The 13,827-nt window shown below is 38.9% G+C and overlaps 1 protein-coding gene across 2 annotated transcripts in view; it reads right to left on the bottom strand.

Annotated features, from left to right (window-relative positions):
• LOC119701182 (N-acetylated-alpha-linked acidic dipeptidase 2-like) overlaps nt 1-10,830 on the bottom strand; it is a 39,152-nt gene extending 28,322 nt beyond the window's left edge. For both annotated transcript variants that reach the window (XR_005257035.1, XM_038137429.1), the window contains exons 1-8: nt 10,687-10,830; nt 9,059-9,170; nt 5,867-6,053; nt 4,195-4,296; nt 3,270-3,395; nt 2,412-2,598; nt 1,291-1,384; nt 837-932 (exon numbers count right to left, since the gene is read on the bottom strand). Coding sequence is in view for 1 of the 2 variants with exons in the window: in XM_038137429.1 (XP_037993357.1) it covers nt 837-932; nt 1,291-1,384; nt 2,412-2,598; nt 3,270-3,395; nt 4,195-4,296; nt 5,867-6,053; nt 9,059-9,170; nt 10,687-10,774 (992 nt within the window). In the remaining variant the exon portion in view is untranslated. The remainder of the gene's footprint in view (nt 1-836; nt 933-1,290; nt 1,385-2,411; nt 2,599-3,269; nt 3,396-4,194; nt 4,297-5,866; nt 6,054-9,058; nt 9,171-10,686) is intronic.
• Nucleotides 10,831-13,827: the final 2,997 nt, after the last annotated feature.

The raw sequence follows: 13,827 nt of genomic DNA, 5'->3' as shown, positions 1-13,827 counted from the left end.
GCAAATCTGCATAGCTGTCAAAACCAAAACCTACTTCAGGACAGCCACTGGATCTTTGCCCAGAAAGCAACAGACACCAGTGCCTTGAATGTGCATTATATGTGCACACTTCCCATGTATGTGCAAGTGACTTTCTACCTAGAATCAAAAGGTTCATTTTGATACGGAACTACTCTGAGAAAGAAGTATGTGTAGAATTAATCCATTTTTAGAAAAAAAATGTATTCTATCAAGCAGGAAGATGTTAAAAAGTCTACTCAAAAATACAAGTTTTGTGGATTAGTCATATTGTTTTCTCACTGTTCCCCTTCAAGATACTCCAAACAGCACTGTAATTATGTCAAATATGCTTTCTTATTTAGTTATTCCTACTTTATACATGTTCAGCTAGTGTTAAAGCAGAGCAGAAAAGAATTATGATGAATGAGGTCTTTATAAAATAATATATATATTCAGCCATACTCTTGTTATCCAGGAGATGGAGTAGTGATAATGATACACCATTTTTACACATTGTTCATTGGGGTCCACTAACAGTCCTCATTGAACAGTCCTCATGTAAACTGCAACTATATTTATGTGAAAAAGTCACAGAAAAGTGATCTTTAGCTTTATTGCAATTTATTTCCAAATGTCACTGTCATGTGGCTTGATCTGCTAATTTATGATCTTTTTCCAATACAATTTGTTTTCAAATTCTAATAATTATCTTCAAAGGTATCCCTAGCAGAAGGAATGTCCAGAGTATGTCTAGATGTATTACTTCAGAGTCTTTTCCTCGGAGGGATTTTTTTTTTTTTTCAATATTGTATAAACAGGCAAGTATTAAAACAGACCTTGTAGAAGAGCTGTTTGTGAATCCTGGTCCTATATTATAAGACACATTGAGACTTCCCTTCCAGCTGCCTGGAGCTGCAGGTCCTCCCATTGCACTGTTAAGTGAAAACCAAGACAAATGCAATTGACCATTAGGCTGAAACCTTAATTTCTCTTAATAATTACTAGGTTTTACAAAAATTCTTAAAAGAATTATTGTAAAAAGAGAATGCTTTGAATTTTCCACATTTTCTGGAATAACTACATTACTACTACATTAATTACTACTATTAAGAATTGTAATTAATAATGTAATTATTATTAATTACTACATTATTACTTCTGAATTGCTTTCATTACTACAAAAGAGTAGCAAATGCAAGTAACAGCATCAATTTGGCCGTCTTAATATGAAAAATTTGTCTGCACATTTGTCAACTCTGACTTCTGGAGAGGAGGATAGTGTATACTCACCGCAGTAACACTTCTGCATCGTGATATCCAATGGGATGGACTGGGATTTTGGGAATCCCTACACCTTCATTGACCTTGTACCTGAAAGTGTACTCTGAGAAACCAGCAAAAAATGTCAAGTTTATGGCGTTCTTAGCAACTTTAACCAAACTGGAAACACTTTTGAGCAAGGCAGCCACCAGCATGCATGATTCTTTTTAATTCTTACATCATTTCTCACACACTGCTTCTAGAAAACCAAACTGCAATGACAGAACCAATAATGCATCTGCACAGCAGTGCAAAAGATGTCCCCATGCTTGATGCAAGGCTAGATTTGCTGTCCAACCATGTTATAACATTTCCTCCAAGCTGGCTCTGGGGAAACCGAACTGGTATGTGAGGTGAAGATGGCAGCTGTGCAGCTGCTTGACAAGCTGCAGAGGACATCCACAGATGCATTCATCTGGACTGAAGACAGCCAGTGTCTCTCTGAGTCTCCTGGGCCTGGCACACACAACATCTCCTAGGTTTAGGTTGTCTTATGTCTCCAGCAGTGGCCACACAAGCCCATGAGCTTTCCAGAAGCATCCCCGTATAGCCATCCCATCAGCACCTAACACTGCAGGTGTCTTAGTTTTGAAAGATACCAGGCTGCTCTTATTTTTGCTACAGGAATTTTATTCCCCTTAAAAAGTATTTTAAGTGGGTTTTTTCTGCCTGGAACCTATGATCAGCAAGGAAACATACCTCCAAGTACAGCTATTAGTCCTCTTTGATGGCAAAGTATAACCTAGTTTAAAGTGGTCCTCTCGAGAAACATGGATATTTTTAAATGGCTATAAATTCTCAGTCATTTTCTGCTGCTTCACAGTCTGTAAACATCCTGGTTTTTTTAGGTGTCACAAGGGTGGGACCATACAAAGAGTTTCCTAGAAACTTTATTCCGCTGCCTAACAGAAAGCAGTTAGAATGACACAGACAGAACTTACTGTGCAATAGAAAATTAACTGTTGTCAACAAGGATTTCAAGCAGCTTTTTTCTTTCCATCTGTACTGAAAATAAATTAACTTCTAGTGCCACACTTTCAGCAGCAGTTTATGAAGTACTTGATGGCCCAGGCTACAGAACTTGCACTCACCTTTTGCAGGATAACCTGGTGTTAGAGGGTCCCCAGCTCCATTCAGATTTAAAACATTCCCACGCTGGACTCCTCCACCTGGAAGGTTCCAGCCACTGGGATAAGGATCTACTCCAGGTGCACAGTAGTCAGCAGGGTCTGAGTAAAGTATGAGCCCTTGGGCTCCTGCTAATATGGCATTTTTAACCTGTGAAATTATTTGGTTTTAAGATGTGGCTTTTTTTATTTTTTTAATGCAGCAATAAATATGAACGTTGAGATTTGCTTCCATGCAGGCATGTTTTTAGAAGGCAAGTATGTGAAAGAGTTGAAAATTGCCCCAGATTCAGAAGAACCAAGCATAGTGAAACACAGTATGTTCATTATTTGTGTCAAACCTTTAGTCATAGCTCAAGGCTACGAAACAAAGAACAGAACATAAAAACGAGGCTAAAAACCTGACCACCATCTCCCCACTGCCCCACTATTGCCAATTTTGCCAGATTTGTTGACTAAAATCAGAGAGATAGTTACTCAGTTTGTGTGCCTCAGACTCCTTGTCAAAGTGCTACTATTTCAAAGTACTGCAGTTCTATGGATGGCATGTATCAAAAGACTTGGCTCTACAAACTACTCAGTTCCCTGAACTATTATCTTGCAAGAACTGCCTACAGAGTTTGCAGTCATCTCTGTCTCAGGAGTTTAGTACATTCATCTGGTTTTATTGTTTTGGAAGTTATTCTTAGACTGCAGTCACAATGGATACATTGCAGGCTTCCTTCTGCTCATATGTTCCAATGAACAGCCCTTATTAATTCCCTCAAACTCTACCATCAACAGTGTCTGACCCACAGAAGAAAAATTAAACACAACCCTTACTTTGTTTCCTCTGAAGATCTTCCCATATCTGGCAATGACAATCTTTCCTGTACAGCTAATTCCCATTTCACGCTCCAGCTTAAAAAAGTCTTCTGTACGGCCATAATTCACATACACCAGATCTGCCTGGGCAGAAAAGCAGTGTTGTGGCAACTGGTCAGTCAACCAACAAAATACCCAATATCAGAAATAAAGTTTCATTCACTATGTATGACAGAGGATTTTAAACTCTTTTTTCATTTCTGCAAATGAGATCCAGTGCCTATAAAAACAATAGCAAAAGATATCCACAATATTCTATAGGAAGCTTTGGCTCCAAATTCTGATTGGCTATTATCCTGCACTTAACAGTCCTAAAAACAGGCTGGAAAATAAACCAAAGTACTTTGGTAAACGGGCGAACATCTCTGGCTGTGACAAAGCAGTGGTATGCTTTACATACACAAACACTCATTACTATAAAATTTCACTCATTTATGCACTGCAATGTTGACCCTGACCTGTCCCACAGTGAATTAGCAGATTAGGTGAGGAACTTTTGTGGCCTTTGAAGGCATTAATTTAATCTAAAATGTCTTCCAACTTGATATAAATATTCCAGTGTTATTCTACTAAATGCTACTTCTACCCATGCCTTAAGCAAGTCCTCTACATATGACTGAATAACATGGAGATATCTGAGATGAATCCAAAATTTTCCATCAAGATAAAAAATTTTCACTTATTATGTGATTCAGAGTTCTAGCAATTTGAGAAAGCTCAACCTTTGCATAATATTAGGTCTATCTGTGCCTAAGTGTTCTTTAATTAAGACAAATGGTAATTAAAACTATTGCAACAAATATTTTGAGAAGTGGAAGCAATTTGTCCCAGAAAGTGTTTCAAAAAATAGTTAATAGTACCATCACATAATTTCTTTTCTTACCTCTGGCACTCCTTGTGCTGAAAAAGCATTGTATGGTGGAAGTATATCAGTAACATTTTCATATCCCTGTGGAGGTGGTTCAAACAATGATGTATTGAAAACCTATCAAAAAAAATAACAGTAGTTTTTGGTCAAACACTCTAGGCACAAATTGGCACACTAAGAAAACGTTAATTATAGTTTAAACTAAAGTCAGGAGACAGTTATTCAGTTTCTGTGCATCAGACCCCTTGTCAAATAATTACTATTTCAAAATACTGCAGTCCTATAGATGAAAAGTGTCAAAAGCCTTGGCTTTTGCCAAGTTAGTTAGCTTTGTCAGCAGTTTAAATTATAGTTTCCAGAATTGATAGCAAAAATACAGTTCTAAACAGCACACATAAGTTCAAACAAAAACAGAGGTAGGGATCCAGACCTGAAATTTTGCAATAGAATGCAGATATGAATAAAAAGAGACAGATCACATGTGAGAAGATGCTCATCAGTTACTGCCCGAACCTAAGGAAAAAAAGAGCTGAAAATTGCCAAGAGGTGTTGACAGGAAAACACACCTGGTTCATCCATGCCATACCAGGTGTCTTTTGTGGTTTCTCCCACCTGCATTATTATTCTCTTTATCTCTTATCTAGTAATACTCCAGTTAAACATGCTGCCTTTTATCACTATGCATTGTAGCACTCGTATTGCTTTAAGGTACAATGTCCACCTTTTGTCACCTTGTGAGACTGTGGTTGAGACACTGTCACAGGGTTTCTGGAAGAACTCCTTCATTCTTTCACCTCTAAGCTCGTGCCTTCCCTGAGGACACATTCCTTACTTTCTACCCTGGCTCTTCATCCTTCCCTATGTGCTCTGATGCTGCTCTAGCAGTCCCATCTCCTCTCCTTGCTCAGGATCCTTGTCAGAACTTACATCTACTTCTTTATTTCCCCAGGTATTCAAAAGGGAGAAGATGTCTCTAGACTGACTAGTTCATTAGTACTTCCAACACTAACTTAGGAGACACCATAGGAAGCCAATGGGATCAAGTTCAGAGCAAGGGAAACAAGGCAATACTACATAAAATTGATAGTATTTTTGCAATTCCTTACCTCAGCATGTAGTGGAAACAAATATTGTACAGATGTTCAAGCAGGGTTTGGATAAGTACTTGGAAGAGAGATGTAATGAGGGTCACTGACTGGATAAATACCTGAAAAAGGTCTAATGAGGATTTTTCAAGAGACTAATTGCAGCACATTTGGAGAAGCCCTGAGCTGAAAACAGCTAGACACTGGAAGAACTGCATGCCTGAAATACATTTCTTTGTTCTTAAACGTCCCTGTGCATCCACTTAAAGCTGTTTATGGAAACAGGATATTAGCCTAGATGTATCCTTAAGCTGAACCCTTCTAACACCTTATGGTCTAGTGGTGTTAACTGCAGCCTCTCCACACATCCTCACTCTTCCATTTGAGGCACTGAGATCTCAGTCACTTTGCTGTGTTTTCTGCATAGCCTGGAAAACCATTTCTAAATATGAATTCCCTTTGCACTGGATTATTTTTTAATAATATAAAGCACATGCTGAGCTGAGTAGGTGAGAATACAGAGGATGACACTTTTTTAACAGGAAATCACTGGAGGTTTTTTAGCTTTTACATTAACATAGTTTTATCATTGAAAAGATCACCTCGTTCCCTTGATCATCAATTAGTGAAATGTAGTTTGGCTGCTCTTCATTTGGGTATGAAAGAAGCACATCATAATTAACAAGTTCTGCTGAATCCAATCCAAATTCCTTCCACTGGCCTTGAATTTTTTTGGCAAGAAGAAGATTCTGTTCAGTTCCTGCGAGGTGAGGCAACTTGGTAAATGAACTGGAACAGAACAGAAAACCGCCGGTAAGCAGCAAATATAGAGATATACAACAGTGAATTAGGATCAGTTTTATAAAGCTAATCTTCAAGACACATTGCATGGAGAGTAAGGTCTTAAAGTGTGAGCTGTAAAACATAATTGCTTATCAGAGTCTGCATCAGGACATGTACAAAATATACTCAGAGCAGAGGATCTTTCCTGAGGCCTTAAGATAAGTCAACTGAACTTTTTTCTTTGCATAACAGGAATAGCCACATCTACACATAAGCAATGAAAATCAATGTCAAAGATTCAGCAAAAGAATATTAGCAGTATGCAAAAAGCAGGAATAAATATAGGAAAGCTACATATTCAGAAAGGAGCCTTCCAGATAATTCTGGTATCTGATCACGGATTTGTACTGTTGTCACAGTACGTCCTAATGCCCTGGTAAGTTTAACTTGAAAATCATTACATTAAATTATCTGCATAGGTTTGCTCTTTTTCCTTAATCAAAAGCCTGAATAATAAAACCTTCCTTACAAGATTTACTTCCATATCAGATATACCACACAATCTTGATAAATAGTCACAAACAGAATCCAGTCCCTCTGGACTACCCTACAGAAATCTGTGTACAATTTGTTTGGCCCAGTGAACAAATAAGGAATGGTGAGAGCTCATCAGTCAGCCAGGTATTCTGCATCAGCTTCCAATTCCCAACAGGCTACTTGTCAATGGCTGCCCCAGATGTCAGATACCAGCAATTACCATTAATTAGTGGTATCAATTACCACGGTTAATATCACTTCAGCCTGTCATTTCTGACTGTTTTCAACCCTTCTTCTGCAGTGTGCACTCCCTCAGCCTCCAAAGGAGAATGATGTCCAAAGCCTTGTTAAAGTCAAGGTTGTTAGAGCCACTATAATGTCTCCCTTCATGCATGTAGCCAGTCATTTCCTTAAAGAGGGCAATATGCTGACCATACAAACAAATTGTAAGTAAATGCTGACTCTTCCAAACTATATTTCTGTCCTTCGTGTGTTTGAAAACAGATTCCAGAAGGATGTTTTGTCACCCTTCCAGACCTGAAGCCGAGCAGCTCAGAGTCCCTCCAGGTTGTCCTTATTAAAAGAGGGGCACAGTATCAGCCTTTTTCAGCCACCTGGGGCCTCTTGCAATCATCAGAGTTTCTCATCTACAGCAACATTGCAATCATAACATAAAGGTCTTTCACATGAGTCCCACCTGGCCCCAGGATTTGAATGCATCCAGATTCTCCAAGAAGACCACAAACTTTTGCTCTCTGCTGTTGTTGGTCCCTCTCTTTAAACGGTGAGGTTATGCACCAAAGTCTGGAAGCAACCTTTGCCAAATTCTGTTGCTTGTTTGCCTCTTGCATGCACTTTAATTCCCACTAGTATTTTAAGTACCTTTTAATTCTTTAAGTATACTAAATACTACATATGCCATCAGGAAAAACACATGTGATTTTTATTTTTCAGATTTTCCCTTGCAAGCAGTTTAATCCTTTCCAGAGCTATGATACAATGCTAAGACCAATCATCTGCACTTACTGAGACACATAATTTTTCCCCATGTGATAAAATCAGATGTAGTAGTCTGAAAAATAAAGAATATGGATCAAAATACTCAAGTTCACTTTTTTATGCTTTTGACAAACTTTTTGGATAGTGTGTTAATACAGTCTCTCTGCATTTCCTGATTTTTATTTGAATTTAGGCAAAAAAAACCAAAACCAAAAAAAAACCAAAACCAAACAACCCAACCAGCATGAAGCATTTGGCCCATCATCAAAGCAAGAAGACAAATGAGAAACCATTAATGCTGAAACCATAATCTCCCATGGCCAAGAGACTTTGGCATAATTACAGAGCTATGCCATGCTATGCTGCCTAGATCCTCACTCAAACATAATTTTCAGGAACTCTCCAATCTAGTGAAAGCAATGAATACAAAATAAGATTAGGCCTGTAGACTTGAAAAGCTTATTGATGTTAGGTAAGAAAACTTTCGGGTTTAGAATAAATGTATAGAAATCAAATTTGCCAGTAATTCTTTGATGTTCTTGATGCAGCTGCTGACTTACATGCTGAATACAAACATTTCAGTCATCAGAGTGAGTATTTATTTACTTTTCATGTGAATGCATTTGTTCTTCTATAGAAATATAAATATACCAAAAAAATGTGGGGTTTTTTCATTTTCATGGAATGGAAAGAAAAAAAGGGTATTTTTATATCCCTGGTATTTTAGATGTTTTTAAAGAACTGCATGGATGCACTACTATGCAAAAAAGTAAATTTACTAACATCATGCAAGCCTTATACGCATCATGCAACCCACCATATACGCACACTGAGCATGGACAGAGCCTTTTATCTCTGAAACAGAAGACAGGGTATAATGGGATGTCAGAACTCCCAGTTAACAGCTCTTTATCCAGGATGGCCACACTAAAGGAATTATAAGTTGTAAGTATACATGCAACTCAGTGCCATGCAATTTGTAGCATTAGTTTTTAATAGATTAATTTTCTACTTAGACTAGCAACTCAAACTGAAAATTTAAAGAGACACTGAACAGATGATCATTTAGATGTAATTCATGTCAATCATTGTATCCCAAACAGCATAAAATCATCTCAGTCTGAAAAAAACCAGTTATCTGAGTTTAGAGCTTCAGATACTTGTGAAGGAAAAAAAAAGGCACACTTCATTAAATCATGAAGATGGGAAGTCATGAAGACTGGTAAGCACTGGCAGTAATGCAGCTGAGGGAAGCACACTTGACAGCACAACCACTTCAAAAAGCTAACTTCAAAAATGGGAAGGGGGGAACAGAAGATTTCTAAGCCTTTCCCTTCTTCCCTCAGACATTTTGTATAAACTAAACAATTCTAAAGCATCTTAAAAGCTCTGCTTTCAGAGGCCCTTCCTTGGAGCTGATGTTATCACTTTCTGGCTTTTTTGACTGATAAAATTGTTCAAAAAACAAGGCTTACCGAAGAAATTTCCTGATGTTCTCTGCTTTCATTTCAGCTACAAGTTTCTGTCTCACATTTTGATGGGCATCTGAAGAGTTGGGGGTTTTCTCAGTCAGTTTTGTAAACCATCCTGAAACACATTTGAAAAGTTTCACACTTAGCAAGAATGTCCTTGAGCACAGGTGCAACCTGTGGTTGAGCAACGTGTTTGAGCACAGGTGCAACCTGTGGTACTAAACAGCCAAAAACACAAGGATGAACAGGGCTTAGAGAACCCTCTGCCAATATCTGAGGGCCCAAATAGAAAAGTAAAATATATTTCATTGACTAAAATGCCTAAAAGTGATATAATGAAAAGAGTAAACCCTAAACCCCTGGTAAATCCCCTTTTTAAGGTAGACTCTTCTCCCATTAATTTTAGAATATAGTTTAAATTCTCAACTGTTTGTAGTGTGAGGTTCGAACTCCTGATATTCATGATGAAATTACTTTATTTATTTTATGCATATATTTTAAAATAGTAGTGTAAGCATATTTAAAGTAAAGGTCTAGGACTCAAAAGTCACCCTACCAGCATTGTAATAGTTACGGACTTGGGGTAGGGTGGGGTTAGTCTATTTAATAATTAAAAGAATAAAGTTAACTGTCACCCAAGCCAGTTTTAAAATGTTTATTCAGTAGCCATAAATAGTAGTGGGAGAGGTATACAAACTGTATGAGTTTGTCTTAAGAAAAAAAAAAAAAAAACAACAACAAAAAAATCCTTTTATTATTATAGCTAGACAATCCCAAACTGGGAAAATTTTCATAAGATAAATACATGTGCTGTCACATGCACAGTTTATATATAACCTGTTATACTTAAATACAATTGTAGTGACTCACTGAACTCAACAGTGATGCTTGATCAGACCAAAAGTCCATCTTGCCCAGTATCCTCTTTGGAGCTGGGCCAAAAGATGATGTTCAGGGAAATGTATAAGCATAGCACAAGCTCCAGAAATTAGCAGCTCAGGGATCTCTAAAATTAAACTAATATTTTATATATTTAATAGCCTTCATGGATTTTTCTTTCATGCTTTAGTGTTAGGTTTGTGTTACAAGTTCAAAAAGGACATGCAATTTTAATTTGAAATCAAATGCTGCAAATGACTTCAGAAAAGAATCTCTAGTAAAGTTCATTGTGCATAATGAAAACTTCAGTAACTTGGCTGTCAGTCAAACTCCTCCCCTACATTCTACTATCAATTTATAAAATAACAACAGAATAGGAGCATTTAAAAATATCTTCAGTAAAAACAGGAAATAAAAATTAAAAAAAAAAATCTGTGAGATTTTGCAATCGCTGAAGTCTCAAACTCTTGTATTCATCTTTTCTCTTTGAATGCCTGGCTGCCTCTTTTGGGAAGCTGTCAGTTCACCAGGCCTTTTCCTGAGCTGAAGCACAGAGCCATTCTGTTCCTCACTCCCTGAAGACTGAAACTGCTAGACAGAAAAGCTTAGAAAAGCAGTGGGACAAATACTTTATCATGCCTCTGAAGAGCGGCATAATCTCTTTGCTGGTGAGTTAATCACAACAGGGGTTGCACACAAGTGTGTGCAGGGGAAAGAAGCTGGGGGCTGAGCCCCTGGGTCTCCGTACTCACCTGTAAGAAAGCCAAGCAAGAAACAGCCGAGCAGCCCCGGGCACACGAGCCACACACGGAGGCTGGCCTTGCTCCTGCTCCCGGCCATACGGTCGGTCAGCACTGGCCGGCAGCTTGGCAGGCTGTGGGGGCTGGCAAGCAGCTGCCTTCCTCCTCCTCCTTCTTCTCCTCCTCCTCCTTCCACCCACAGCCCCAGGGCTGTCCCTGCCTTCTTTGCTTCTCAGCTCTCATGCTGCCTAAGCAGCCTTAATCCCTGGGTGATGGTGATGAAATGGTTTTCTAAATGCAATTAAACTCTTCCATTTCTTAGTATCACCCCACCAGACAGCCCCCGTGTAGCTGGGAGTGTATCTCTGTAACAAATACGTATCCAGGCTGTGCGCCAAGACATGTACATGTAGTATTTAAGATCCTAATTTCTACTAATTATCAGGACTTTCTGTTTTGAAAGCTCCTGATTTAGACTTGTTCACAAGTGGAAGAGGCCAAGAGATGAAATTAAGGGAAAACTTATTTCCTCTTTACCAACGAAACGCTGTATTGCTTCCCCTTTTAATCCCTGTTAACATTAATCCTTAGCAAGGAATGTATACTTAGAGCAGCTGAGAATATAATTTAGATTGGCCAGACATCATGCAATTTGCAACTAGAAAAAAGTCACAAATTTATTTCCTATATTCTCTAGCTACTTGCACTTAAGATTACAAGGTTCTTAAGATCAAGTTTTCCTCATCTAATTTAGTCAAATCCATCAGTATCTCATGGGGAAAGAAACAACTGCAGCCCTGGGAATAGTCAAAAGATATGTTCACAGAATCATCACATTTTGCATAAACTTACTCTGACCTTGCACATCACTCTCTGCTGCCGAGTTTCTTAATGGCTACATGGAAGCCAAGACTGGTCTTTCTGAAGGGGAGGACCTGCCCATTTGAGACCAGTCATATGGCTGAAGGCAGGAAAGCTTTTCTGGGAGCCTGGGCACGCTCCACATTCCTACCACTCACTCCCAAAGCCCAAAGTAAATACTGTTTGTGAAAGAAATGTCAGTACTCTGAGTATCAAAACTTTCTTAAATACATTATGATGAGCTGAAAATATTCAGAAAAAGCAGGAAAGATTGGTTAATGTCCTAATTACTTAAACTAGGGCTTTTCAGAGAAAAATTACACCACTTGGGTATTCCACACCAGTCACAGCCACTGTCTTAAGCACAGGGCTGGATGTCTTTTTTCAAATGATAAGCAGGTCCAGTCCTGTGATATTTTTCCTGTCATTTTCCAACTGCTCATAAACCATCACAAATTCTGAACAGCAATGACATTTCACACCAGCATCTGAATTGACATATACAAACCAGATGGAATTCCACCTACAGAACTCACAAAGAATGAGCATATTGATGTATTATTAGCATTTATGTAGCACCACAGGTGTAGGACTGGCACATAATAGACAGTAAAGTGACAAGGGCTTTTGGAGATTGCTATCAAAATTAGACCTCACATGATAATAACATCAGTGGAGGAAGAGGGTAAGAATAGCAACAGTGAGAATGTATGAAATGCATTTATTTCTATGTAAACATCTTTTTAAAGTGACAAGGGCATTAGCAATGCTGAGGTTCAACAACAAGCAGCAGCCGAATGGCTTCTACCACTTAAAATACAGCCCTATTACTATTAGTTATTAGTTGTGACATGTTCTTACATGCCATGGACTAGCCACAGGTGGAGCATATTATGTAACAATTAAATGTGAGTGTAACATACAGTGTAAATCTGTCTTCAATCACATGTCTTCCTCAACAAGACTGGGGCAGGAAATAAGATGAGAAAGTTCATGGGCTGAAATGAACACAGGGTATCACTTGCTGATTACCATCATTAGCAAAACAGATTCCACTCAGGGAAAAGTAATATATTACAAATTAAAAGTAATATATTACAAATTAAAACAGACTTGGATAGTGAGAAACACAGCCAAAAATTAAGACATCTTCTCCCACATTACAACCATTTTTTTCAGGGTAACCTTCTTTACTCCCAACTCCTTTGTGCCATAGAGTTTCCCCATGCTACACAAGGGCCATCCTGGGATCAGGCCAGACATCCTAGGGTATCTAAAGTGTGATAAGCACCTAACTTTAGGCACTTGAATTATTCTGCACTGAGTGTTCACTTCCTAACAGAAAAACAGCCAGTGTTGTCTAGGAGCTCACAGAGTGTCCTAAACTTCTAGACAAAGCAAACCTATGCAGGGCAGCATTTGTGTCCTGCTCTGGGGTAATAGCTACGGACCAGGTGAGACTTCTGAATACTGCTCTGTGCGGCCAGGGTGCTCACCATGGCCTGCACCATGGGCTCTGGGAGAATCTCTGCTCTGACACTTGGAGCACCTCCTTCTGCACTAACCTTGGGGTCTGCAGGGCTGTTCCTCTCACACATTTTTCACTCCTCTCTAGTCTGGCTCTAATTACTTCTGTACAGTAACTTTTCTCTCCTTCTAAAATCCGTTATCCCAGAGGTGCTGCCAACGCCACTGATGGGCTCAGCCTTGCCCAGCAGCCATCTCGGAACTGGTTTGCATTGGCTCTGTCAGACACAGGGGAAGCTTCCAGGGCTCCTCACAGAAGTCACTACTGTAGCCCCTCATTATGAAAACATTGCCACACAAACCCAATACAGATGAGAACAAACTTTTTAGTAGGGCCTGTTGCAATAGGTCAAGTCATGGTTTTAAACTAAAAGAGGGTAGGTTAAGACTAGATATAAAGAAAATTTTTTTTTTACAGTGAGGGTGGTGAGTAACTAGCACAAGTTTCGCAGAGAGGGGATGGATGTCCCATCCCTGGAAACATTCACAGACATGTTGGACAAGGCTCTGAGCCACCTGGTGGAGTTGAAAATGTCCCTGCTCACTGCAGCGGGGAGAGGACTAGATGGTATTTGGAGGACCCTTCCAATCCAAACTGTTGTACTGTATTTCATGCATCAGCTTGCTGTGCTGTGGAGTCCAGTGAAAAGAGTGACATTACTACACAAGAAGTTTTGTTGTTCCCCTGGGATCATACCTGTTTTATATACAAACATTTTGTACTGGCTTGCTGACAGGTTGCAAAAGTATCCCTGAGTTATCTCA

The sequence above is a fragment of the Motacilla alba genome, chromosome 1, assembly GCF_015832195.1.
Source record: "Motacilla alba alba isolate MOTALB_02 chromosome 1, Motacilla_alba_V1.0_pri, whole genome shotgun sequence".
NCBI lineage: Eukaryota > Metazoa > Chordata > Aves > Passeriformes > Motacillidae > Motacilla > Motacilla alba.
The sequence above is the reverse complement of the archived record's forward strand: the minus strand, read 5'-3'. Positions and strand labels throughout refer to the sequence as shown.